This window comes from Zeus faber (genome assembly GCF_960531495.2).
Source record: "Zeus faber genome assembly, chromosome: 21".
Taxonomy (NCBI): domain Eukaryota; kingdom Metazoa; phylum Chordata; class Actinopteri; order Zeiformes; family Zeidae; genus Zeus; species Zeus faber.
In genome coordinates, this window is record NC_137208.1 from 6,971,108 (window position 1) to 6,996,107 (window position 25,000).

At 45.6% G+C, this 25,000-nt stretch overlaps 1 protein-coding gene across 3 annotated transcripts in view; it reads left to right on the plus strand.

Annotated features, from left to right (window-relative positions):
* The window catches only part of LOC307246567 (copine-8), a gene marked incomplete at both ends in the record, with an annotated part of 103,056 nt that overhangs the window by 76,478 nt on the left and 1,578 nt on the right, over nt 1-25,000 (plus strand). For all 3 annotated transcript variants that reach the window (XM_080022531.1, XM_080022532.1, XM_080022533.1), the window contains 4 exons: nt 14,136-14,182; nt 15,899-16,080; nt 17,890-18,017; nt 21,261-21,363. In XM_080022531.1, the coding sequence (XP_079878657.1) occupies nt 14,136-14,182; nt 15,899-16,080; nt 17,890-18,017; nt 21,261-21,363 (460 nt within the window). The remainder of the gene's footprint in view (nt 1-14,135; nt 14,183-15,898; nt 16,081-17,889; nt 18,018-21,260; nt 21,364-25,000) is intronic.

The window sequence follows — 25,000 nt, forward strand, 5'->3', positions numbered from 1 at the left end:
CAAACAGACCTTCATCCATCCTTACACAGATGTGTACACCCTCGTCGTGTACTTTCTCCCAGACAGGAATTTCTCCCCACTACCACGCACACAACCCAAAACAGGCGTTCACGTACCATATCACACACACACACACACACACACTCACACTCGTTGGCATACACACGTTCCTTCTCCCTCTCTCATGCACTCCTTTTTCTCAAATCCCTCATGTGTCCGCATCTCTTTAGACCGTCTGCACAGCTACTTTGTGAGTTCACTGTCGCCATCTCACCTTCACCGCCTTTCCATTCCTCTCAACTTTGCTGCTCTCTCTCGCCCTCCCTCCCTCTCGCCCCCCCTGGCTCTCACTCTCTCTCTCTGTCTCTGTCTCCCTCGCCTTATCCTTCCCCTGCACCTCTCCCTTTACCCACAGAAGTGTGCAGTTTATGCTCATTCTTGAGTATAGCCTTAGACTGTAGGACATCCTTAAAACATTCAAAACGCCGACTGCAACACCTTTGCAAATCCAGCAAACGCCAACCAATTTTCATGTTGGCTGTTTTTAACTTTCCTAAATGCACCCAGTCAAACGGCATAATATTCTCAGCTGTTGCTGACTGGATCATTCGCTATGATTTAGCGCTCCAGCAAACATGTGGAGGTTTTGACTTTTAAAATACAGTGGTACTTTGACTTACGGGCTTAATTCGTTGCGCGGCAGAGCTCGTAATTCAGTCTGCTCGTATAGCAAATCAATTTTCCCCATTGAAATTAATTGAAATGCCATTAAGCCCTTCCCTGTGACGTGTGTTTTTAAATAAGAAAAATGTATTTATAAATAACAAATATTGTATAAAATCATAATAAAACATAATAAAAGAGAACGTCGAAGAGAATCGCTCATGTTCTATGATTTCATGCTTTAATTCAATGGACATCATCCACTTCTTCTTCTTCTCAGCACGTGTTTTCTTAGGACCCAGGGTTAGAAAAAAAAAATTAGCACAATAACTGCACAAAAAGCACAAAACGTGAGCACAAAACACGAAAGAGACGCTTCCACGGTCAGGTAACCACGTGAAGTGAAGGAGTGAGACGTGGGATGCTGGATGCTGGAAGCTGGAAGCTGGATGCTGGATGCTGGATGCTGGATGCTGGATGCTGGATGCTGGATGCTGGATGCTGGAAGCTGGATGCTGGATGCTGGATGCTGGATGCTGGATGCTGGATGCTGGATGCTGGATGCTGGATGCTGGATGCTGGATGCTGGATGCTGGCCGCATTCGCTGGCCACACCACCTAGTGGCGGCGTTCCCAAAGCTCGCTCCTCGTAACTAATTTTTGCTCACAAAGCAATGCAAAAAAATCGACGGAACGACGGCTCGCAACTCGGAAAACTCGGTGCTTAGTGCGCTCGTAAATCAAGGTACCGCTGTATCTATTCCTTGTGAAACTCAACTTCAACTTCAACTTGCAGCATGTCCAGTTCATCAAGCCAAAGGAAAATAAAATAGCGACAGTCGTGGGCAAAACAAAGCACAATGAAAGGGAGGCACCGGGGTTTCCGTGCGCCCCCCACTCCCCCACTCACGCCTCCTCCGTCGCCTGACTGACAGCTCTCCTTGTCAAACCCGACGCCCTCTTCTAATTGTTCATTCGGACCTAATTGGCAGCGTGAGGCGCCACCCATTAGCGACGTTGACAGCCATGAAGAGGGGCTCCATCTCAATCAATGGCGCCACCGCCCTCCCCCTTGTCATTGCCTCTCGCAAAACGCTCCCACCACTTGTGGCTCCCGACAAAGGGGAGTCGAGTCGTTCTGCACGGACTCTGATTCCTCTGTCTCGTCCCGTCGGGCGCCGGCGCCTCTTTCTGGAGAGCTCGCCTCACGAGAGAGGGAAAAAAAAAATGAGCGACAGATATCATTGTCCCCGGGGTTCACTCCGGGTCGCCGTACAATGGGGGGACGAGCCGGTGCCGTCCGGTCCGCACAAAGAGCGAGTTTGCGCTGGGAGTGCTTCTCATCTGTACTCTGTTCCCTCCGACGTGCTCTGTTCTCATAGCACGTCCTCGGACCTAATGTTCCATGGAATGCACAACGCGGATACTCAGAGTGACAGGGGAGATGGCGTTCCATTTGTGTTATACTGCGGCGTCGACTTTACAGCTCCAACGTGGCGACGTCTACTGATCAGATGCGTCCCGGGGTTTATCGGCTGTAACCGCATCCGTCGAAATTCCCCCTCCTGCTTCTCTGATGTTTTATCCTGTTCCTTCCTCTGCTCTGATCCTCTGTCCTTTTCTCCCCTCTTCTCCTCCGGTCGCTTCGTCCCGGATCTCCCCGTTATACTTTCCCCTCTGTTTCCCAAACTTCTCGCTGCCTTGGATCTGCCGCGTTCCGCTCATCATTCGCTTCTACACTTCTTCATGACAGTTCATAGAGCGACAGTTCATAGAATTAGTACATATAGTACCAGTTCATACCCGTTCTGGAAAGTTCACCGAACACCCAAGACTTTCCAGGGAATCCCAAAGACACTTCAATTCAATTTTGGTGTTGGTACTGAGGCCACTTTGCGTTTTGGCGGCAAACTTAAATCGAAGTTAAGGCAGCTGGAATACCTAGCCCTCCCTTCATTGACCCCCTCCCTCGCTCACCTTCCATCTGCTGTCCTCTTTTCCTAACTTCTAACTCTCTCCCCCTTTTCTGTCCTTTCTTCTCCTGCCTGGTGGCCAGATGGTCAGCGGGCCAGCCGGCTACATCTGTTTGCCAATCGTCCGCCGAGGTGGCGTCACGTGACCTCCGGTGGCGTTTTGAGGCCGGTCGGCGCGCTCATGCATGCGAGATGCTTCTTCTTCGGGGCGCTGGGAGATCTGCCAAAGAGGACAGCGGGCTCCTTGGTGACATTTTGAAGAGATATTTCACTTCAAAAGTGTTTTATTTTTCCCCTTTTCATTATTTTACTTGTTCTTTTCAAGAGCGGAGTCTTAGAAGGTTTAGACCTGGAGGTTTGCGGATGTTTTTTGGTTTTTATTTTTCCACAATTGGGTAGAGTAACCCCTCGAAATGTACCTTGTGTTAGATGTACATTGAAATAGACTTAACCGCCAAACCAGCGGCGTCGTTAGGGGTGGGCAATAGCCCCCAAGCTCTGCGCCCTGATCGTTCCCTCTGACGGTACTGACTTTGCCCACAGCGTGCCAGCCACGGTGCCCTGTGATCGGTGTGTACAGCAAAACAGTGTGTTTTTATTTTGGTTGTAGTTTTATTTAACTCCGTTTCCTTATGGAACGAAACTCACGCCGTGCATAATGGGGACACTTTCTCGAGCCTGTTTGGGCTAAGCCCCTGACGTCTTTCTATCCTAGCAACGCCCCTGTGTCAAAGGATTTTTATTTATTGTGTGCAGCACAAATGTGGACCCACAGAGGTAAAAAAATATATAATAATTGTTTGTTTTTCCTGCAAAATTCAGCGGTTTGTTTTGTTGGTTTTCCTGTTTCGTTGTTCTCGAGCTGCGGTCTTAACTTTCTCGCTTTCTTTTGTGGACCGCCGCTGCGTCGCGCTCACAATTCTGCCTTTTGTTACTGCAGCTGCGGAGGAGAATTTTTATTTTATTTATTTTGTGATCATATAATTGTGTACAAAATCAAAAGACGCAACCGGCAGCGGATTCCGACTGTGTGTGAACGCAGTGTGCGATGCTCTCATTAGCCCCCCTTCCCACTCAACACGGCTTTATTTCATTGGTTCCTAGCTGAGTCATTGTGTTCCCTGGCAGCAGGAGAAAAGCCCTCGTAGACACAGCTGGCTGAGAGGCATCCCCCATTTGTATCACTACACACTTTCTCACACACACACACATTTGAACAAAATAGTAAACTTTAACTTTAACTTATCTTTTTTCTTTCTTTTTCATTTTTTTAAGGTTTATTTTATTGCTTTTTGTTAGTTTTTTGGTTCATATGTATTGTTTATCTGGAAGTTAATCATTATATATGTTATAATATTTACATTTTTAAGTTTATTGTATAGTCCGAACTTTTCTATCTTCTAGCCAATTTTTTTCAGCAAAATTCTATCTATCTATCTATCTATCTATCTATCTATCTATCTATCTATCTATCGAAAGACACACACCTACCCTACAAATACCCACTGATGGACCACTCGGGGGATAATCTTATCTTATATGATGGTGCACTGATGCACATATTTAAACAAGGCAAGGCAAGCACAAGAAACACACACACACATACAGTGGGCATATACAGTACAGCAACAGAGAGATGCCGTACTTGCACACATTCACAGCACACATACACAGACACAATGTGTTTGTGATACACTTAAATTATTTATACACACATGAACACACACACACACACACACACACACACACAAGCCACTTACCACGATCAGTTGGTGACATCTAATCTGTACTTAACACTGCGGCGATGCTCTACAGACAAGAACAGATGTGATATTACTCCACCGAAGGGAAGAAACTCTTATCACTTGACTCCCCATACTGCCATCTAATCTGATCTCTACTTCCTCTTTTCACCCCGGGGATGTTTTTCCCTCTTTCTTCTTCTGTGGTTATCTGGACCTTTTGGAGCCGCAGCAGATTGTTTCCCACCTGTGAACTGGTGGAAATCAAACAGATAAATGTGGCGGTGTGGCTTTTGGGGGCGATATGTTTATCTGTGCACATTGACACACAAACACAAGTACAGAAACACAGACACACAAATACTGTATGACTTTTTCAGACCTGGCATCCTGGCCAATAAAAATTGCAGAACTTATTACTACTGCGCCGCCTTCATGTTGAAAGCTATGATGGTTTCTGGGGGGGGGGGGGGGGGGAGAGTTAGAATTAGGCATTGACAAGTCACAAAATTTGTGTCATACCAATGACGAACCAATCACGGTCTGCTATTCAACTACATGCAGTGGCCCAACAAATTTGGTACAGCATAGAGGAAGCTAAATAGTTAGTGGCATTTGCGCACTGTAGGGGCATTATTGTGTATTTTTTGTATTAGTTAACCCCACTTGAAAAGGTGGAAGCACCGTGCATCAACATGAAATTAACAAATACAAAATAAGTAACTTTTGCAATAATCATAATAATAATGTGTTTTCGTAGTTGTCAGCGGGAGCAGGGGATCCTTTTAAGGAAATTTGATACTGGCCTATAAGGGTCGAGGTTGGGTTTTTTGAGTAAGGGTCTAATCATGACTGTCTTAAAATCCAAAGGTAGAGTGCCAGAGGAGAGAGATGAGTTAATAATGTTAAGAATAGAGGGTCCGAGAATTGGGAACAGCCCTTGAACAAGTTTTCCAGGGAGTGGGTCTAGTAAGCATGTTGTCTGTTTTGTTGCACTTACTAGCTGTGATAGTTTCAAGAGACAATGTATCAAGGTTTGAGTGGTTATCTACACCATCTGCCCTAGTGCCTGTTCCACTCTCACTATCGGAATAATTAAATTAGGGTTGAGGCAGAGTAGCTCTAATCTCTTCTCTCATAAGGTAAATTTTCTGAGTAAAGAATTTCATGAAGTCATTAGCTGTAAAGGGGGAGCTGTTGAGAATAGGCTGCTTTTGGGTTAGCATAGCTATTGTATCATATAACGGTTTAGGATTAATGGAGGAATACTTTGTTTTGGCTAATGAGAGAGAAAGTTTGTAGTTCAGCAAACTATTACCCCATGCCTGACCTAACACTTCCAGCTTAGTTGCACGCCATTTACGCTCAAGTTTCCAACAGGATTTCTTAAGTGCTCAGTTCTCATCTGTAAACCAAGGTGTTGGTTTCTTCACATTTCACAGTCATTTTATTCTTAGTGGGGCCACTGTATCTAAAGCATTGTCTGTCTGCCATGATCCGTCCTCTCTAGTATGCTCAGCAAGTTACTAATGTCCTGAATAATGCTAGCTAAACTGGCAGACTCTACACCCTCTGAGGGTGTAGCATGTGCAGGCTTACTATTAGCCTGCCCTTCCTTGGCTAGGCTGGAGTCCACGCCATTTAAAGTGGTACTACCAGGCTCTCTACTCACCTGTGTCCCAACCGGCTCTAGAGCGAGGCGTCATGCCTGACCCAAACCCGTTCTTTTCCGAGAAAGAATCATGGCGCCTTCCCTGTTAGGGTGAAGGCCGTCCATCCTCATCAGGTCGGGTCCCCTCCAGAAGGAGGGCCGTTATCTACAAAGGGGAGTCCCTGATCTCTGCAGAACTTAGCCAGCCACCGGTTAAGCGGCACAAATCTACTGAACCTTTTATCATTGCCTCTCACAGGCAAGGTACCAGAGACGAATACTAGATGCAGACTCATCTTTCTGGCAAAATCACAAGTTCTAGCTATGTTACTCTTTGTAATCTCTGATTGCGTCATCCTCACATCATTAGAGCCGACATGAATAACTATATCAGAATAGCTGTTGTCAGCCTTGTGTGCCTGTTTTTATGGCTGTTCCTGTTGACATTGATTATTAGACATTAGCAATGTCAGGTGCTCTGGCCCTAGGTAATCACACTACTGTGGCCTGGCCTTCTAAGCCTGACGTGGCGGTTGATGGGGTCATCTATAACTAAGGTGCGGGAGCCAGGAGGATTGGCTGCGGTAGGACTAGCTAAAGGGGCAAATCTATTAAAAACCTCAACAGGCCCTCCACTGCTGGCAGGCCGCTTAGGACTAATGTAGGCTGGTTAGCGGGCCGGCTACGACCCACGCAATCGGGGGTGCCCCTCTCATCTGAAGCTATCAGATTATTCTGCTCTAACTGACTGACACGTCCATCTAGCAGGGACAACCTCTCAAGGGGCAGGGTGCAAGAGGAGCACGGGTCCTTACTGACCGCTGTGTCGGAGCAGCAGTCAATGTGTCGGTTTGTTTGTAGCTTGTAGCCGCTAAGCTGCTAACTGTTAGCAGCTGTAGCTCGTAGCCGGTGTAGCCTGTGGCTGGTGTAGCTTGTCGCCCGTGTAATCCGAGGTTCGCGGAGCTTGTAAGAAATAATATGGCGCCTCTGGTTGGAAATGTCCTTTTGTGACCAGTCGCGCACATGTTGTTCCTGTACTTTTACGCTTGTGTACGTGTTGTACATGTTGTTCCGCTTGGGTACACGTTGTTTATGTTGTTCTGCAAGTGCGCCTCTGGTTGGAGTCAGTTCTTTGTGATCCATATGTCCTTTTGTGACTAGTTGCGCACATGTGGTTCGGCACGTACATTAGAATATATAAGGGTCCAGGGAAGAAGCATCGGGGCTCTCGGACTTGGCTCGGACTTGGCTGAGCGCCGCTCCTGGAGCCCAGGCTCAGACTTCACAAACTGACCCTGCTGTACTTTTTGATTCTGACTGACAATGAATATGACTAACTCCTAAATTTGTGATACGTCCTCTGATTGACCTCCAACCCATCAACGAACACGCGGAGAACCTCGAAGGTAATTGTTATACTTGAATTGATCAACAAAAGTTTAGTATTTGATCAAAACAGGTTGTAATAGTTATCATACTTGAATTGATCAACAGAAGTTTAGTAATTGATTAAAACAGGGTTAAGAAAGGTTTTCTACAACGTAACAACTTGGTGATCCTCGAGGATATATATAAATTTCTCCAACAAGCTTCACCAACACACTCGCGGGAGTCAAATCCGAGAAATGGAGAGAAGAAAGAAAAAGACCAGCAGATAACTGTTGATTGTAGTAGATTCCGGTAAACGCCGGTCTGTACTCGATACAAACGCAAGCTCGGGAGCCCCAAACAAGAACAAGCAGTTCAAGAACAAGAATATTATATGATTCAGGCGGAATCAATGGCTAATGTATATTAAACTAACTATTGAAGCTACGATTTGTAGAAATTGTGAATGAATGTAAAGTAGTTTAAGTGATACAATCACCAAATAGCAGAAGTCAAAGGAGCGCAGCACTCAGCGTCCTGGATCGATAACTGTCTCAAGACAACTTGGATAAGAAGGCGCCGTATGTCCGATTGTGCCTTACAAGTTTACCCAGAAGGCTTCAGCAGTCATTGAAGGAATGTCATTCTCAATGCGAAATGTTCTCCAAAGCAACGGATCGAGTCAAGCTTGCCATGGGCGGGTCGGTGAAGAAGAAAAACACATGGCAAAGCTGGTCCGCCGCCCTTTTGAAGTTTCCCGTAAGGAGGGCTGAGGGAGCCTCCCTTCAGCCTCGGATCCCTTCAGGGTATTTTAAGATAAGGTTTGCTCCTTACAGGCGGGCTAAGCTGTGAAACCAGTCACGTTAGCTGTCGTATCTCCCCTCCGCTGTGAGCCCAGACACCCTACAGCGGTTAAGACCCGCTGCCTCTGGAAACAAATATGACCCTGTCCGGTGTGCTTGGATTCACAACCTCCTTATCAGGCTTTCCAAGACATCTTGTCCTTTTTTACTCTTTCTACTGAGTTTCCATGCCGTCATTCCACGGCTTGTTCTGCCGCTTCTAGTGTGTGTGTGTGTGTGTGTGTGTGTGTGTGTGTGTGTGTGTGTGTGTGTGTGTGTGTGTGTGTCAGTGCGAAAGAGTAAAACCATTTTTGAAAACAGGATATGCAGATTTTAGCCCAAAGTATCTTTAAGTGTATTTTTTGACCTGGAGTTTTTAAAAACCGTAATATCACATTTTATTATAAGCTATTTTTTAAGCTAACTTCCACAGCACATCACAGAGTGTGACGTTGGCCATCGTGTTGACAGTAGGAAGTGAGACAATTTCCAGTCCTCTTACATGAGCATGGAGGGAGACAAAAGAGCGGATCTTGCCGAAATGTAAAAAGAAACTGGAAAAACCTGAGAAGGTCCATTGTTTTGCTGGTATAACGTAGACAAAAACTGATTATGTGGTGAGTTTCTCGTTTTCGATAAGGAAACCTTTATCTTTTTTTTCCATCTTTTTTTTAACGCCTCAAACTTTGCCCTGTTGGACCGGTTTTAAGCACAGTGACGAGCTGCTGCAGAGATTCTCAATCGTAAAGCATTTGTAAACTTTTTGCCGTGAACAGGTATAAATGATGGCAACCAACATTTGTATTTAATAAATACATGGTAAATGTTATTTAAATAATAAAGCCCGGGCTTTATTACGTCCACACAAGGCAATGTATCCACAGTCATATGTGGATATATACCCTGCTTGAAATGTGGCTTGTGGGCTTTTCCTTTATCTGTAAGATACCCAGGAACACAGGGCACCAAGGGCAAACACCAGAGCAAGTGGGCGGATGCTTCAATCTAACCTCATTGAGCACAGAGGACTACAGCTGACCTTTCAAAAAGCACTTTGCATTGTAATTCCTCACCTCTCTGTCTCAGAAATCTAGGTATCCCCACTGAAAGTGATAATGTCAAACGCAGCGAATGATCTTTTAGGGTGAAAAAATAAAAAAAAAGTGATTGGCGTACTCGCATTGTGTACAAAATACCCCCGTGTGGCCCCGTGACTCATGTCACAGGTGCAATATTGTTGTTAGGATCGATTGTGAATCTTGTCACGCCATGCACTGATTTGTTTATGAAGGACTTCCTGACATATTTGTCACTGCACATTTATTCACAATCTATCCATCTGCCAGGCGGCATCTCTCGCTCTCTCCTCCTCCCTCATTGAGTTTCTAATTATTTTCTTTTTCCCATTTCATGGCCAGACTTTCAGTTGGGAGGGAGCATAGGAATCTCTCTGGAACCCTCCCGCCGTGTGTGTGTGTGTGTGTGTGTGTGTGTGTGTGTGTGTGTGTGTGTGTGTGTGTGTGTGTGTGTGTGTGTGTGTGTGTGTGTGTGTGTGTGTGTGTGTGAGTGTGTGTGTGTGAGGGAGAGAAAGAGGGCATGCATAATTTAGGCTGCGGGGCTCAAGCCTGTCAGTGCCAGCTTACATAGTTGGAATTTTCGCTCCACTTTTGTCCTTGCACCAGTCCCTCCAGCAAAGCCTCTTTCTGCAATTTCCCCTCTTTTTATGGAGTTGTATACTTGGGGCGGGCGGGGTATTGAATTCCCATAATATCTACACAACTTTGGATCTATTTATGTGGAAGTAGCGGGCGGTGTGAGATATGAGGCATAGAATGTACAGCGAGGCCCTCGAAAACGCATAATACATGCAGCGGTAGTACCGTGACAAATCCATTAAAGCGTCACTTTCCAGTGATGGTTGTTCTATTTTTGTAAACACGTTTTCACGCGTCAACAGAGGGGTCAAAGTTCAGGCTCAGACACCAACACTGTCTCAGGCTCATGCACAGGACTCATGGTCGGCGTCTAGGCCGTTGGACAGTAGTTTTCGTCTGATAGCCCACGAGGGCTGTACCCGACTCTTTTGTCAGTCAAATCAGATTCGGCTGTTCAATGCGAATATTTGGCCCCGGGGCTAAATTATTAAAGACCGTCGAATCAATAAGCTCCGATGTTACCGGTACTGTTAACGGTATATGAGAAATGAAGGAAATTGATTTTGTCTGTGCTTAGGCTATGTATCCCGTTTCTAACTTGAAAGAAGATTAAGATGTTTGTCTAAGAAGCAAATTCGCTATTATCAGAAGAGACATCTCTCTCTCTCTCTCTCTCTCTCTCTCTCTCTCTCTCCCTATCTCTCTCTCTCTCTCTCTCTCTCTCTCTCTCTCCCTATCTCTCTCTCTCTCTCTCTCTCTCTCTCTCTCTCTCTCTCTCTCTCTCTCTCTCTCTCTCTCTCTATATATGCGCGAGGGGGTGGGGGCGGGGCCGGGGCCGGCTCCCTCCGCCGGGCTCTCACACACGCACGAGGAGTCCCCGCTCTGGGTTTTGCATGTAAGGGAGGAGACAAGGGAAATCTTTCGAAAACATTTGGCAAAAGTGCATCACGCACACGCCGAGAAATGCTCCGAGTTTTTTTTTTTTTCGACTGCCATAATAACCCCAAAACTTTACATTAAGTCCAATCAGAGAACAAACTGGTTTGGAAACAACATTTTAATAAGCCCTGGGTTTGAAAAATTACGTAAAAAAAAAAAAAAAGCATTTTAATGATGATTTATAAAGGATATAGGTTTTTTACAGTTTTTATGGTGTTGTTTGTTGTTTTATGGTTTGCCGTGGGTTATTAGCACGCAACCCATACGTCTCCATGCCTTCTATGGTGTTCTACCATAATCAAGATGAACAGGCTGTCGCGGAAACTCAAATACGTTGAACCAACAGCAGCAATTATGTATAACCCACTGGGGTAGAAGCGTAAGACGGGTTACTCTTCGCTGAGCTTCGAGAGAAGGCTTCTCCCGCACCGAGGGCTCGCCAGAGGAGTTCTGATATTCCTGTGTCTACGGCGGTCTCCTACAGGCTTCGACAAAACACCCTAAGCTCCAGGAAGGCGCCTTCCGATTGGAGGGCGGATCTGTGAGCTGGGGGACAGAACGCGTGAAAGGCATCCTCTCTGGAGCCTGGATAACTCGCCCGGGGGCAGGGAGCTATCGGCCAGGCGGGTTCCTCGGGCTGGAAAGACAAGGCCCGGCAGGGGTGGTGGAAGCAAACCCCCGATGAGCGCCTCACGGTGACACTCCCGGTGACACCCCCCCCCCCCCATGATCGCGCTCCCATCCCTTTGACCATCCAACGCGACGGTGGTTCAAAGTTCAACACAGACATTTGCCTTGAAAGAAAAATATAATTCTGCAGTCGCAGCGAGCCGTGTTCCCCGCCCACCAGGCCCACGCATTCAGTTTTATAAACGGTCGGCGTCCGTCGTCTGGTCCGCACACATTGCCGCCTTTCTCGACATCGTGAGGAGTGTGAAGCACGAGCTCTGCACGCCAGTACCGGCGACTCTCCCCCGCGCGGCCGCTCCCAAGCCGCCGAGTTTGCCTCTATGAATTATCCAGTGGCGAAAAAAAACTGGCGGATGCAGAGCTTCCTCCCAGCACTCCTCTTTCCTCCCCCCTCTCCCTCCCTCTCTCTCTCTCCAATGTAATCCCCTCTCCCCTCTTTGCTGATCTGTCTTCTGTGCCCGCTCGCCTCTTCTCCTCCTTTCTGGTCCCTCCTCCACTCCCCCTTGATCCCTCCCCGCCTTCTCATCTCGCCCTCTCTCCTCTCGAGCTGTGACTCTGCTAATATCTCCAGTTTAACTGGAGGAGACAGTTCCCCGCTGCGGGCGTCTGGCCAGCCTGCCTAAAAAGCCCCAGCCCCGTGTTCCAAGGCAGACATGGGAGCCTCGGCCTAAACACTAAATGCATCCAATTATAATTAATTGATGAATTCCCTGTTGCTTCCTGTCATTCCCCCCCATCTGTTTATCCTCCGCCAAGCCGTCTCTCCTTCCGTCGTTCTATATTTCTTAACGCCGTCACCCTCCGTGACCTGAGATGCTTTTCTGCTTTTCTCATTTATTTGCACCTTATTGACGGTCCCGGGCGGTGTCAGAGCATCAGCGTTGGAAACAATAAAAGGATTAAATAGGGGGAAGGGGGAACAAAAAAAAAAAGCGTGACGTAAATGACCCTTCCCCATCAGTACCAAAAAAGGTAAGAGTGGGGGAGTTTTTTTTTTTACCCTTTTCCAATCCATTCACTCTTGTCTATCGGCAAAATAAACCGTATTACCTCTGAGGCATGGAACCGTTTTTTTTACACCACAAACTCTGATTTGTGATTTATGATTTTGTCAACTCCAAAAATGCCTTAGCCGCCAGCAGCCGAAAATAGGAGAAAATTTGACATCAAGTTAACTGACAACCTTGGGGTCTGTACTTTCGACAGTGTTTTATTGATTATTTCAGAGTTGTGCCTTAACTTACAGAACTTATAGATTTGTTGCTTTTTTTGCAAGATCTTATGCACGGCAAGAATTTGTCATCAGATTCATACGTTAAAATCCTTGCAGAAGTTCCCATGACAGAGCTAAATGATGACAAGTTCAGAATCCACACTTTCTCCATGGCCACTTTTTTTTTTTATTCACTCTGAGCAGGAAGTTATTTTATTTATCTAAAAATTTGATAAATAAATAGTAGTGAGAAGTTGTTAACAAAACAAGTTACACTGTTGCCACCGACAACAACTGCGATTTCAAAGGGATGGTTGCATTTCAATACATAATATACATTATAGTACAATACAGTATGTGTTAATATTTAGGAAACGTAATATGTGTCGTAGAATGCAATCGTGCTGTACATATTAACAACAAATATGAACTCATCAGACATTTTATACAGTACCTGATCAGCTGGGATGTGCAAAGAGGAGATTCTGTGATCGTGCGTGCATGTGCGTGCGTGCGTGCGTGCGTGCGTGCGTGCGTGCGTGCGTGCGTGCGTGCGTGTGTGTGTGTGTGTGTTGTTGAGTGCTGGGGGGGTGTAAGACTGTGACAGATGACAGAGCTCTTAGCCACATTTTGTTACGAGCAAAAAAACCACAGTGACAGACAGACACACAACACAGTGGCTCTCTGATGCCGGGTTTTCCTGTGTGTGTGTGTGTGTGTGTGTGTGTGTGTGTGTGTGTGTGTGTGTGTGTGTGTGTGTGTGTGTGTGTGTGTGTGTGTGTGTGTGTGTGTGTGTGTATTGGCCTTCTCTTTGTCTGTTTTCATCTGTCTTTTTCTCTTGCACACTTTCCTCTCCTCCTGTCTGTTTTGGTCAAGTTAAGTCCTCAACTGTTTTTTTTTCCCCCCTGGCTTCTCTGTTTCGTCGCTCTCTCTCTCTCTCTCTCTCTCTCTCTCTCTCTCTCTCTCTCTCTCGCTCTCTCACTCCCACTCTCTCTCTTTACTTTTCTCTCCTCTCATTATCCTCTCTGCCAAAGGACAAGATGAGGTTTGTTAGCCCTCCTCAATCTTTGATCACCTTAACTTGATTATATCTGCAGTTCATTTTCTGCTGATTGCTTCATGGATAACATTAGCGGCGCGCGCGTGTGTGTGTGTGTGTGTGTGTGTGTGTGTGTGTGTGTGTGTGTGTGTGTGTGTGTGTGTGTGTGTGTGTGTGTGTGTGTGTGTGTGTGTGTGCGTGTGTGCGTCAATGTGCATTTAGTTTTGTGGGTGTGCAGAAATTTGTCTGTGAGGTGAGTGAGCATGTTAGTTTGTGTGTGTGTGTGTGTGTGCGTGCCTGCGAGTGGGAGGACAGATGGGTGTTGATTAATGAATAATTTCTCTAATTTTTGTCTTCTAGGACTCAGATTAACTTCACCGTCGCTATTGATTTCACGGCTTCAAATGGTAAGCCTGCTCCTGTACACGGACACACACACACAGACATACATGCACACACACACACACACACACACACACACACACACACACACACACACACACACACGTGATGCAGGAAATGCTCAGCGAGAATTTATTCAAATGTATGTAGATTGGAAATAGAGTATTTTTTAATGACCATCTCTGTAAAGCAGTAATGATGATTAGACTCTGTGTCATCCGTCCCTGTCACGCATAAGCAGCCGTGGAGATGAACTCGGATCCCAGTAGCACACATGAGAGCTTCCGGGGCCCGGGGAGCTTCACACGCCCACAGGCTCTCTCAGGGGAAACTCTTAATAGCGAAAGCAGGTCTGAGGAATCCCATTATGAGCGCTCCCGAGAGGGTGCGACGGTGGCTTGCTGCGAGGAGGTTTTTGAATCATGTGGGCGCTGAGGTTCTGGGGACTCGAGTGACCCCGGAAATGCAGTGGAGATGCACAGTGGTAATACGTTAAAATAGTCCCGGGATGTCACGCCGTTTCTGATATTTCTACATTCAATACTGAAGGAATGAGGGATCAGCCCATCAACCTAGAAAACTGCTGTAATTTGTTCAAATATTATTATTATTTTTATTTTCTGTGCGTAAAGGTGCAGTGTGTAGAATTTAGGGAACAGTCGTGGCAGCAATATAATATATATACATTTCATAAACATGTTTTAATTTGTGTATAATCCCATGAAAATACAGTATGTGGCACCGCCATGTTTCTACAGTAGCCCAGAACGGACAAACCAAAACACTGGCTCTAGAGAGGGAATTTGTCGTTTTTCGAGATTGGCGGCCACCGTCTCTTCCACGTAGGCCGCCATGTTGCACCGACATGGGGAGGGTGTTCAGTTCGTCGTGTTTTGCAACCTCACCGCTAGATGCCACTAAATTCTACACACTGCACCTTCAAAATTGAGAAATAAAGGTGTAGATTTTTCTTTAGGAAACCCGTAAAAAAAACACACACACACACACACACACACACACTGAAGCGGAGCATCATGAACAGGAGGGTTATAGAGGCAAGTTAAAATGGCTAGAATGCATAATCTGAGTGGTATTTTCAGTTACAAACTTCAAAGATATGTTTTGGGAACCTCAGAGACCTATGGTAGCTTGTGGAAAAGGAGCACAATAGGGCCTCTTTAATAATTTGCCGCATTTTTTGATCCTGCATCTAGAACGCAAGACATAAAAATATTGCGGGTGTTGCAGATTTCTAACAACCTGTGAGTTATTACATATTGTGGTGCTTACAAATATTTATGATTTATGATGCAATAATATGCAATAATTTAACACATTATCGAACGTCGCAAGAAAAATTGCTGACTCCATTTATATCAAGTATCACAATTTACTACATGATTGTGTTTTACTTGTCAAGTCAGACTTTTGTAAGCCCCGCAATACGTAAAACCACAGCGTTGAGGTTATTATAAAATGCGACAAGTTATTATGAATTTAGTTTATGTGGTTACATAACAACGGTCAAATGTATAAGCAAGTTATTACGAAATGCGGCGTTGTGTGCATACATTGTGAATGTGTACACCTGCGTACCTGTTAGTTAGTTTGTTTGTCTGTCTGTCTTTCCGTCTGCTCGTCCGTGCCTGCCTATTTGTTTGTTTGTTTGTTTATTTGTTTGTTTTCTACGCCTAATCCCCTCTGCCCCCCTTGTTGCCCAGGTAACCCCGCCCAGCCCACATCGCTGCACTACATGAGCCCCTACCAGATGAACGCCTACGCCATGGCCCTGAAGGCCGTGGGGGAGATCATCCAGGACTACGACAGCGACAAGATGTTCCCGGCGCTGGGCTTCGGCGCCAAGCTGCCGCCCGACGGCCGCGTCTCCCACGAGTTTGCCCTGGTGAGAGCACGTCAGGGGAATGGACAGGACGCCGGTGCATAGAAGGAGCTACCAAGATGGCAACCATGCATCAGCTGTTGGTGCCAAATTATAATCATTTAAAACCAAGATAAACGAGCCGATATAATTATAATCCCTATCCCAATATTCTCAGTTGTTTCACCATTTTTGAGGAAATCAATGCGCCAGGAAAAAAAATGTTTTTCTTGGTTGAAGTTTCTGAACAAATGGAAGTATACCACACTTTTTGATAATGGTTAATAGTCCAAATCTTGTTGCCCAGGGCAACTGGGAAGCCGTTATTGTCGGACCCTGTCCTTTGTGTTCTTCAACTGCCGCAAATACCGAGGATGCATCTGTTGGTGACTTGGCTCACCGGGTTGACCCAGATGTCCCAGAATTCATCAAGACGGCATCCACAGAGGGAAACCCAAACAAGGAAAAGGAACCTGGAGTTGAGCGTTGGGTTTTGTTACATGGCCAGGGTTTGTTGGCAGTCGTAGGTTCCAGAATGCTTTCCAGTATTCCCACAAAACAGCGATAAAATTGTTGTTCTTCAGTCCGATTTTTCATTCAAAATTCACAAACGTGCCCCAAACATAAGCATTCCACTCAACCTAATTCTAGGTGTTTAATTTACATGATCAAATGTCTTTACATGTAGTGAAATGTAAGATTAAGCTTCTCAAATATAAAATGTATTATTCCATGTAGCCAGCTAGTATTGCATAGTATTGCCCGTACATATGTTGCACAGAAGTAATGTCCACAAAATTGTATTTGTTGTAAAATACTGGTAAAAGGGCTCTGGATTGGGAAACATGGTTGCTTCTATTTAGTGTCATCTCTTGTTATATTGAAGGAAGCGTCCGGTCGATAAGTCCTGGGCAGTTTCTAAATCAACTTAGAGTCTTTTATCTGAAAGCTGCTTAGTTCCACACTGGTGTGTTTGGAGAAAGCAGCGATGTTACGTGTGCTCCTGCAGCCTGGCAGCTGATCTGGAAGGCGCGCACACACACACACACACACACACACACACACACACACACACACACACACACACACACACACACACAGCTGGCACATCAAGAAGGTGGCTGCTGTCCTCTGGAAACCGGAAGCATGGCGTATATTTTATGCATAAAGCAAATACATACTTACCCTCAGAGAAAAACATCCCAAGGGTAAAAATAACTCTCACACACACGCGCAAACACATTTACAAAGATGGACTCCCTGTGATGAGGCACCTCACTGGTTCAAAGTGTATTTTAAAAAATATATAATGACTTTGCTCTCTACTTATGTCTGTGTCTCTCAAGCTGTTTGCAACATCTGTTGGATGTATTGGTCTGTAAAAGCACCTTTTAAACTACGATTCAGCACACGCACGTTACAGTACCCATCCCCCGTTACTCGTTTTTTGATTTTTATTAAGGTCTCCAACACCCCAGACTAAATAAAACAACTATTTGTTTGGAAAGGCAGAAGCTCCGCTGCCTTAACATAGAATTAATAAATAGAAAATTTATTCATCTGCTCTCCTCTCTTTTTCCCTCCCTCCGTATGACCCCTGTTCTTTCCTCCCCCCTCTCCTCCCCTCTCCCATCTTTCATCGCCTCCTTTTGCTGTTCTCTTTTTTCCCATCCTCACCTCCTCGCTGCTCATCATTCGGCTTTCCCTCTCCTCCACGCGCTTCTTTTCTCCTTTCCTTACATCCCGCCTTCGTCATTCCTCCTCCTTCGTCTCCCCCCGTCTCCCTGTCGTTTTTATTTTTATTTTTATTTATTTTTTTAAATCTCCGTCCAGAATGGGAATCCCCAGAATCCGTACTGTGCGGGGATCGAGGGAGTGATGGAAGTGTACTACCAGAGCCTCAAGTCAGTTCACCTTTACGGGCCCACAAACTTTTCCCCTGTTATCAACCACGTCGCCAGGTAACACACACACACACACACACACACATACATACGCGCACGCACGCACGCACGCACACACACACACACACACACACACACACACACGCACACACACTGAGACACCTACACACACACAGAAATATAAGTACACACAAACCGTGTGCTAAAGTTTGGTCTGCCATGGCAATCGATATAAATCAACTCGGCGCTGCCATACTTTCAGCAGTAAATTATGATTTCTCCAAAACGCTAAGGGGGCCTAATAAGAGATCTGTCTGGTGCGTGTAGTTATTAATTACCCTGTGGGAGGAGAAACAGGGGGATTGGAGAGGAAAGGAGGGAGAAAAAGTAATTGTTGTGCAGCATTACACTGAAAAAATACGTTGGTTTGGAGTCATTGGATCAAAAACAAGAAATTGTTGAGCCTGTAGTCTTTCATTGTTTTCAACTTAAAACACCTTAAACTTCAAACAGCTTAAAAATCAAAATTGAGGGAGAAGTATGTGTGTAACCAATCAAAGCAATGTTTTGAAGTTGATCCAATGAATGCTGCTTGAGGATAATTCAGAATACATGCAAATGAAGATGTATTCGGAATTGTTAATTATGAAGATACAGGTATGTCGAAGTAAGAATATGTAAAAGTAACAGCAAAGCTGACCCACCACCTCCATCCAGGATCTATGCCACTTTTATTTAACAAGAGCAGCTATCAGACTGCACAGAGTTCAACCGTCTTGTTTAAGCATCGAGCCATTTATAGTGACGCAATTTGATGTGATCAATTAATTTTATGTAAATCATATTATTTATTTAGCTGTGTAAAATGGCATCCAAATCAAAACTCCTCATTAAGTAGTGTGCAAAGTGTGGAAGCAAGCGGTGTTCGCCCACAGTGCCTGTTCACACGGACTCTGCCCCGCACAATTAATCTCGAAACACTTCTTTGTCTGACGGAACACCCCGTTGCACTCACAGCTACAGATTTTCACAGGTACACATTTACAATTAAAAGACATCTATAAGCACAGGGAGAGGTACACACTCAAGCCCTTTAAACAAATGATCGGGTTTTCACTCCCATCACCTACAGTATGTGTGGTTAGAGTTCTCAGGTAATAGGAGGGGAGAGGGGCGACAGAGAACAAAACCAGATGATAACGTTTCACACTTGATGACATTTGATTATGATCTGCATGAGTTAGACAACGGAAAAGCCAGGCGAGGGCGTAAACCTCTGAAAAGTAATGTATCTCAAAAGATATTCGGGGTCAGCTTGCCATTTTCTCTTCATTGGTCTTTTTACTGAGGCGGGGGATCATTTCCAGAAAACAAAATTGCGTGATCGGGTGTTAATTTTTGGAGGGAATATTGAAATCCTGGTCCCAATTTCTTGTTAATGTCATGTAGGGCTGGGCAACATATGAGCTCGGATTTTGCTGATGGCAATGTAGTTTTATTAGTAAGTGTTTAAGGCTGCATTTCAGTAGACTAATGCATATTTCGGAACTGCATCCAACTGTTATGAATACCTCCACTTGCTTGGTTATAATATCCATATTATTCTCAAATATTTATTGTGTGTAAATACCTTCTGAACGCGCCAATAATCACCCCCAAAATATAATCAAATGACCAATATCAAGGTATTCATCAAGAAATATTGTGATAATTGATTTAGTCAATGTCGCCCTACCCCGATGACACAAAACCTCAAAGAAAAAGGCAAAAGTCTTCCATCTTCCAGCACCTACAGGAGCTGAAATGATCCCCTGTGGCTCACCTCAACCCAAAGATGGAGCGGTGATGTCAGAGTTACTCTTTTGAGGCACTCTGACATCACGCCCCCCCCCCCCCCCACTTCTGCAGTCTCTTCTTTACTTCGTTTGGCGTTGAAAATGTGCTGCTGATAATGTGTGAGGAAGTATAGGTCATTGAAATACGGGACCAAGAGATTGAGATAAAGACAGGGAAGAAGAAAGGGAAAGTCAATAGATAGATGGGGAGGAAAGGCACTCGATAGAATAAAGTAGATCCGCTCTGTTATAGGGACTCCATTTTAATCAGTGTGAAGTTACCCAACACCCCCGCGGCTCGTGTCAAAATGAATTCTGATGCGCAATCTTAATCTTAATTTGTAAATTGATATAAATTGCAGATCAGGAAATAGATTAACATTGAAACAGGGAACGGGGAATGCAAAGGGGATGCTGCCAGTTGCATTTCTCTCATTGGTGTGGTGGGCAGAGACAGACAGAGAAGCCTCCTTCCTTTTTTAGGCCTCATTCCTAAAACTCCATTAATTCTTCACTTCCCATCAGTGCTCTGCCTCTTTCCCATTAACCGTCTTGCCCCGTGCTCCACTAGCAGCCTCTCCTCCCCATCTTCTCTTACTGTTCTTTTTTTTTTTTTCTTCTTTTTTAATAACACCTTCCCTGTGCTCCGCCTGGCTTGTTCCCCACACACGGCTTAATAACTGTTTCCTTTTCCTCTCTCTCTGATCTCTCTTGCTCTCTGTGTACCCCTCCCTGTCTCTCTATCTCTTCTCACAACTTCATGGGGACTCTCCCTCTCTCCCTCTCTCTCTCTCTGGCTGGTTCTGATCACCCAAAGTGATGGGCACTGGAGTGTCTCTCGGTGTGCATATACAACTTTTAAATTGAATTTAACCGTGAAATCTAAAAAGGGGGAGAAGGGATGAGGCGAAGTCGGGGGAAGCGCGCCGCGGAGGAACAGGAAAAAGCAGCGGGGAGAGGTGAGGGAGGAAGAAACAACCCGATGCACGGCAGAAACGAAGGCTACGAGAACATCTTCATCTGTAAACATCACTCACCGTCGCTTTGCAATTTTTTCACTTCTCTGGACGGGCTTGAAAATTTGCTGTCTCTCACGCAGGAGAAAGTAAAGGTCATATTGAAATGAGAAACCGGAAGATTGAGATAAAGATAGAAAGATACAGCGATAGATGGATGGATGGATGCAAATGGAGGCGTGAGAGTGTGCATCCGCCCCTTGTTTCTAAGAATGTGAAGTTTCCACCGTGGCTCGCGTGCGCTGAGACGTACGGTCTTAAATTGTGACGTTTGCTTTGTAGATTAGCACAGAAATCAGTAGATTAGCACCGAAATCAGTAGAACAGCATTGAAGAACAGCGGATACACTGAATGCAAGAAATGCATGCCAACACAAACACACCGCAGAATCCTTCATTTCATGCAGTGTGTGTGCGCGCGTGTGTGTGTGTGTGTGTTTGTTCTGTAGGTACGCAGCGTCGATTAAAGACGGCTCCCAGTACTTTGTTCTGCTCATCATCACAGACGGCGTCATCTCAGACATGGCCCAGACCAAGGAGTCCATCGTCAATGTAAGAACCTTCTTCCCCACAGAAAACAATGGCAAATCCAAAACAGTGTACCCGTGAATAAGAGTGATGCGTCCCACGACTATCGCTTTAATAGTCGTCAAACCAATATGAAACTCCTTTTCGTCGACCTTCCCAAGCTGCCGGTCCAGTGAGATCACGGAATTCCGAGGGTTGGTGTGTGTGAGTATGTGACGGTTCACAACAGAAAGCCGCCTTGAGACAACATGGAGAGGTGGCAGAGCACCCGGGAAGCATGCCATTATGTGGCAGGAAGTGTTACCTTGAGTAACAGTCAGTGATGACTAGGGCCCTACCAAATTCGCGACACGGGCCGTGAAGTCGCCTCCTTCCGTGTGATTGAAAACAAATACAGTTGACTATCTTGCGAATTTACAGTTTTTTGGAAAAAAACTGATTTAATGTTGTTGTTTTTTTTGAACAGCGAGGTTTGTGCTATGAACGGTCATAAATGATGGGAACCAAAATTTTATAAGGCCTGGGCTGAAAAATTGCACACCTATCCTTTAACTGTTGACCGTTAACCCCACACTCCGCCCTCATCTAACAAAATCTGAGATTTGAAATCTATCCCCGCCACCTCCAGTGTAACAAATAGAGTGAAGCCCCCCCACTGGTCTGGCAGGCAGCTCCAGTGGCACCACATGTGTCTTAACCGGGCGGTGTGTCGGAGCTGTCAAACTGAGCTCAGTCTGCTGCTCCCAGCTCCTCCCCTGCATCCAGGTGCAGCTTTAATCCCACGGGAGGATTCAAGTTCACCGCGCCCTTGTCTCGTCTTCTGCCGCTCTGGCACAAGAGGAACCTTCGGTGACGTAAGTGGACGGCGATCGGTCCAAAACGTGAGCCGATGCGGCACCGGCAGCCGCCATATTTAAAAACCTGCGTTAACAACAACCTGGGCCGAAAGATACGCCTAATTTAATGTCTTTATTTACACACAATTTATTTCCAAAACATTAACATCTATGTTTAAAAAAAAACAAACGGCGCCTCCACTGCCCAGACCTCCCCCGAGGACCTGGACGGACTCTCGACCGGGGCAGACTGTTCTCAGTGCTCCCCAACCGAGGCGCGTCGCTCTGGGCGGCGACCATCCACGTACACTTGGCACCAATTTATAAGAATAACCAATAACAATAAAAATGGTGTTTTTATAGTAGATGTATTTATTTATTCGTTTTTATTTATTTTTTCCGTCGTTAATGGAACGAAACACAGAATCCCTGCGGTGTCCCGGTGCGTGCCCTTGCCTCACGAAAAGTCGAACCAAGCTTTTAAATGGCGTGTTGTGGATCCAATATGAGTGAAGATTCAGCAACCGGATTGCATATTTCTTGCCTCAAATCTGTTCAGAAACAGATTTGGGTGGAAATAAGCGAAAGTTTATGGACTAAATACAACACGGAACGCGGCGCTGAAACCCCATTGGCTGACGTCACTTCAGCGTTCTCACTGCCGGCGCGAACGCGACCAGAAAAAAAAGCCCTTGAAGGTATTTAGTTCTCGGGGGACCTCCCCAGTTCCTAGTTCCCCCCCCGGGGGAGGCCCCAGAACTGTTTGGCCCCGAAAACGCCTATAACCTGCTCAAAAGATCCTGCATGGGAGGGAGGAGAGTTGGAGCCCAGACAGCAAACCTGAACGTGACCCTCACACAGGAAAAAAATGGTATATCTCCTCCGCGAGTTGTCTGACACATCCTTGTCTTTATTTGCGATCTGACCTCAGTGCGGTGGATGCAAGGAAAGGTTCCCCCTCATTCCGGCTGATGTACGTCACAAAGACAGGAATATTTCAGGCGCCGAGGGTGCTCAGTCGTCGTACAAAAGGTGCCATCGTGTCATTTTAGTTGATGATTAATTATCACGCCAATACCACATATACCACGCTATCTATTGACCTTGAACATTAGAACATATTTGGAGAGATGGTGAATTTGCCTCTAACCCTAACCTCAAGTGATAAAAACATCACAAACAAACAATATGCGAATGAGCTTCATTTACAACGCGGGTTCAAAACCATCGAATTGTCCCCGGGATTTGGCGGGAAATTTATGATGACGGAATCAAAGGATTTCACAAGACGGACTGCGATCAACTCAAATAACTGCAATCAGGCGATTATATCATACTGTAATGGTGAAAGCTCCAGTGAAGACAATCCAATAGCACGTCCTGTAATATCATAATGGTAACAAAAAAAACGATGAAATAGTACTAAGTAGTATACATTCCTTTACGCGATTTGCGACAGATTTGGTTCAGGATGAAAAGCCGTTGAAAATCAGTGGCCGTTGCCCACACTTGCGTCCTCCCTCGCAGCGCCAACCGAGCAGTTTTCTCAGTAGTCGGAAGAGGAAACCCACCGGAATGTGATGTGACGGAGGAGGCTTTCGTTCCCCCCCCGCCCCCCCCCCCTCGCCATTTTTTTTCCCCCCGGTGTTTGCTGTGCAGCCCTCGCTTGCTTTGGACAGCATGTCATTCGCGCTGTGTCTCCAGTTTCCATCACTGTCAAACTGCGCTGCGGCTGCTTCCACGGGGAAACTGGGGAGCAATTCAAAGTGATCACAAAAAGATGATAATTATAATAGAGAAAAAAGTAATAGTAATAATACATTTATATAATAATACGTATATAGTGAGGGATGTTTTTCGAGGTCCTATATGAAAAGATGAAGATGAGATCGAAGGAGAGGAAAGGAATGGAAAATAAATGAAAGGAAATGGAAGGAAAGCAAGGGAATGGAAATGGAAGGGAAGCCAAGGAAATTAAAGGAAATAGAATGTGAATTGAAGGAAAGGAAAGTAGGAGGGAGGGAAGGAAAGCAGAGGAAATAAATGGCATGAAATGAAATGAAGAAATGAAAGGAGCGGGACAGAAAATAAAGCATAGGGGAAAAAAAAGGAAAGGAAAGTAGGAGAGGAAAGGAGAGCGGAGGGAAGAAAGGGAGGTGAGCAGAGAAATGTAGCATAGAGGAAGGGAGGTGCACAGAGCGGTGAGAGGAGATAAAGAAAGAGGAGAAGAGGCAGGAGAGTAGCAAAGAGACATGGAAAGAGGGGGCTTGAGGTGGGAAAACGAGGGGTTAAAAGAGGCGGAGGTGGACAATTTTAAACAGGAGGGTCAAGTGCGGAAAAAAAAGTGAAAGAGGAAAGAAAAAAAAAACCACAAGTTGTTTTGATAAGATCGTCTATCACCCCTGCTGCCTGGGGTCCACACATCACACACACACACACACACACACACACACATCACACACACACACACACACACACACACACACACGGAGCTGTCAGTCGAGTGTGAGTTCAGACCATGTTGATGATTTTTAGTATTATTCATTGTGTCGTCTCCTCCCACGCAACCTCCAGGAGGTGCTGCATCTCGTGCGCGCACGCTCACACACACACACACACACACATACATAGTACATACACATACTGTACTATGTGGATGATGGTCATTTGAGCCTGGTCCGCACTAAAAGATGTTTTTGAATCCTATATTCAATCTTCATATCTTATATCATGATACATTTTACCGTTTTGTTCCCACAGCGCGTGGAGAGCAGCGATCGGGCCAAAACAGCAGCGCGCGCTTACAGGAACTGGTAAAATACCTC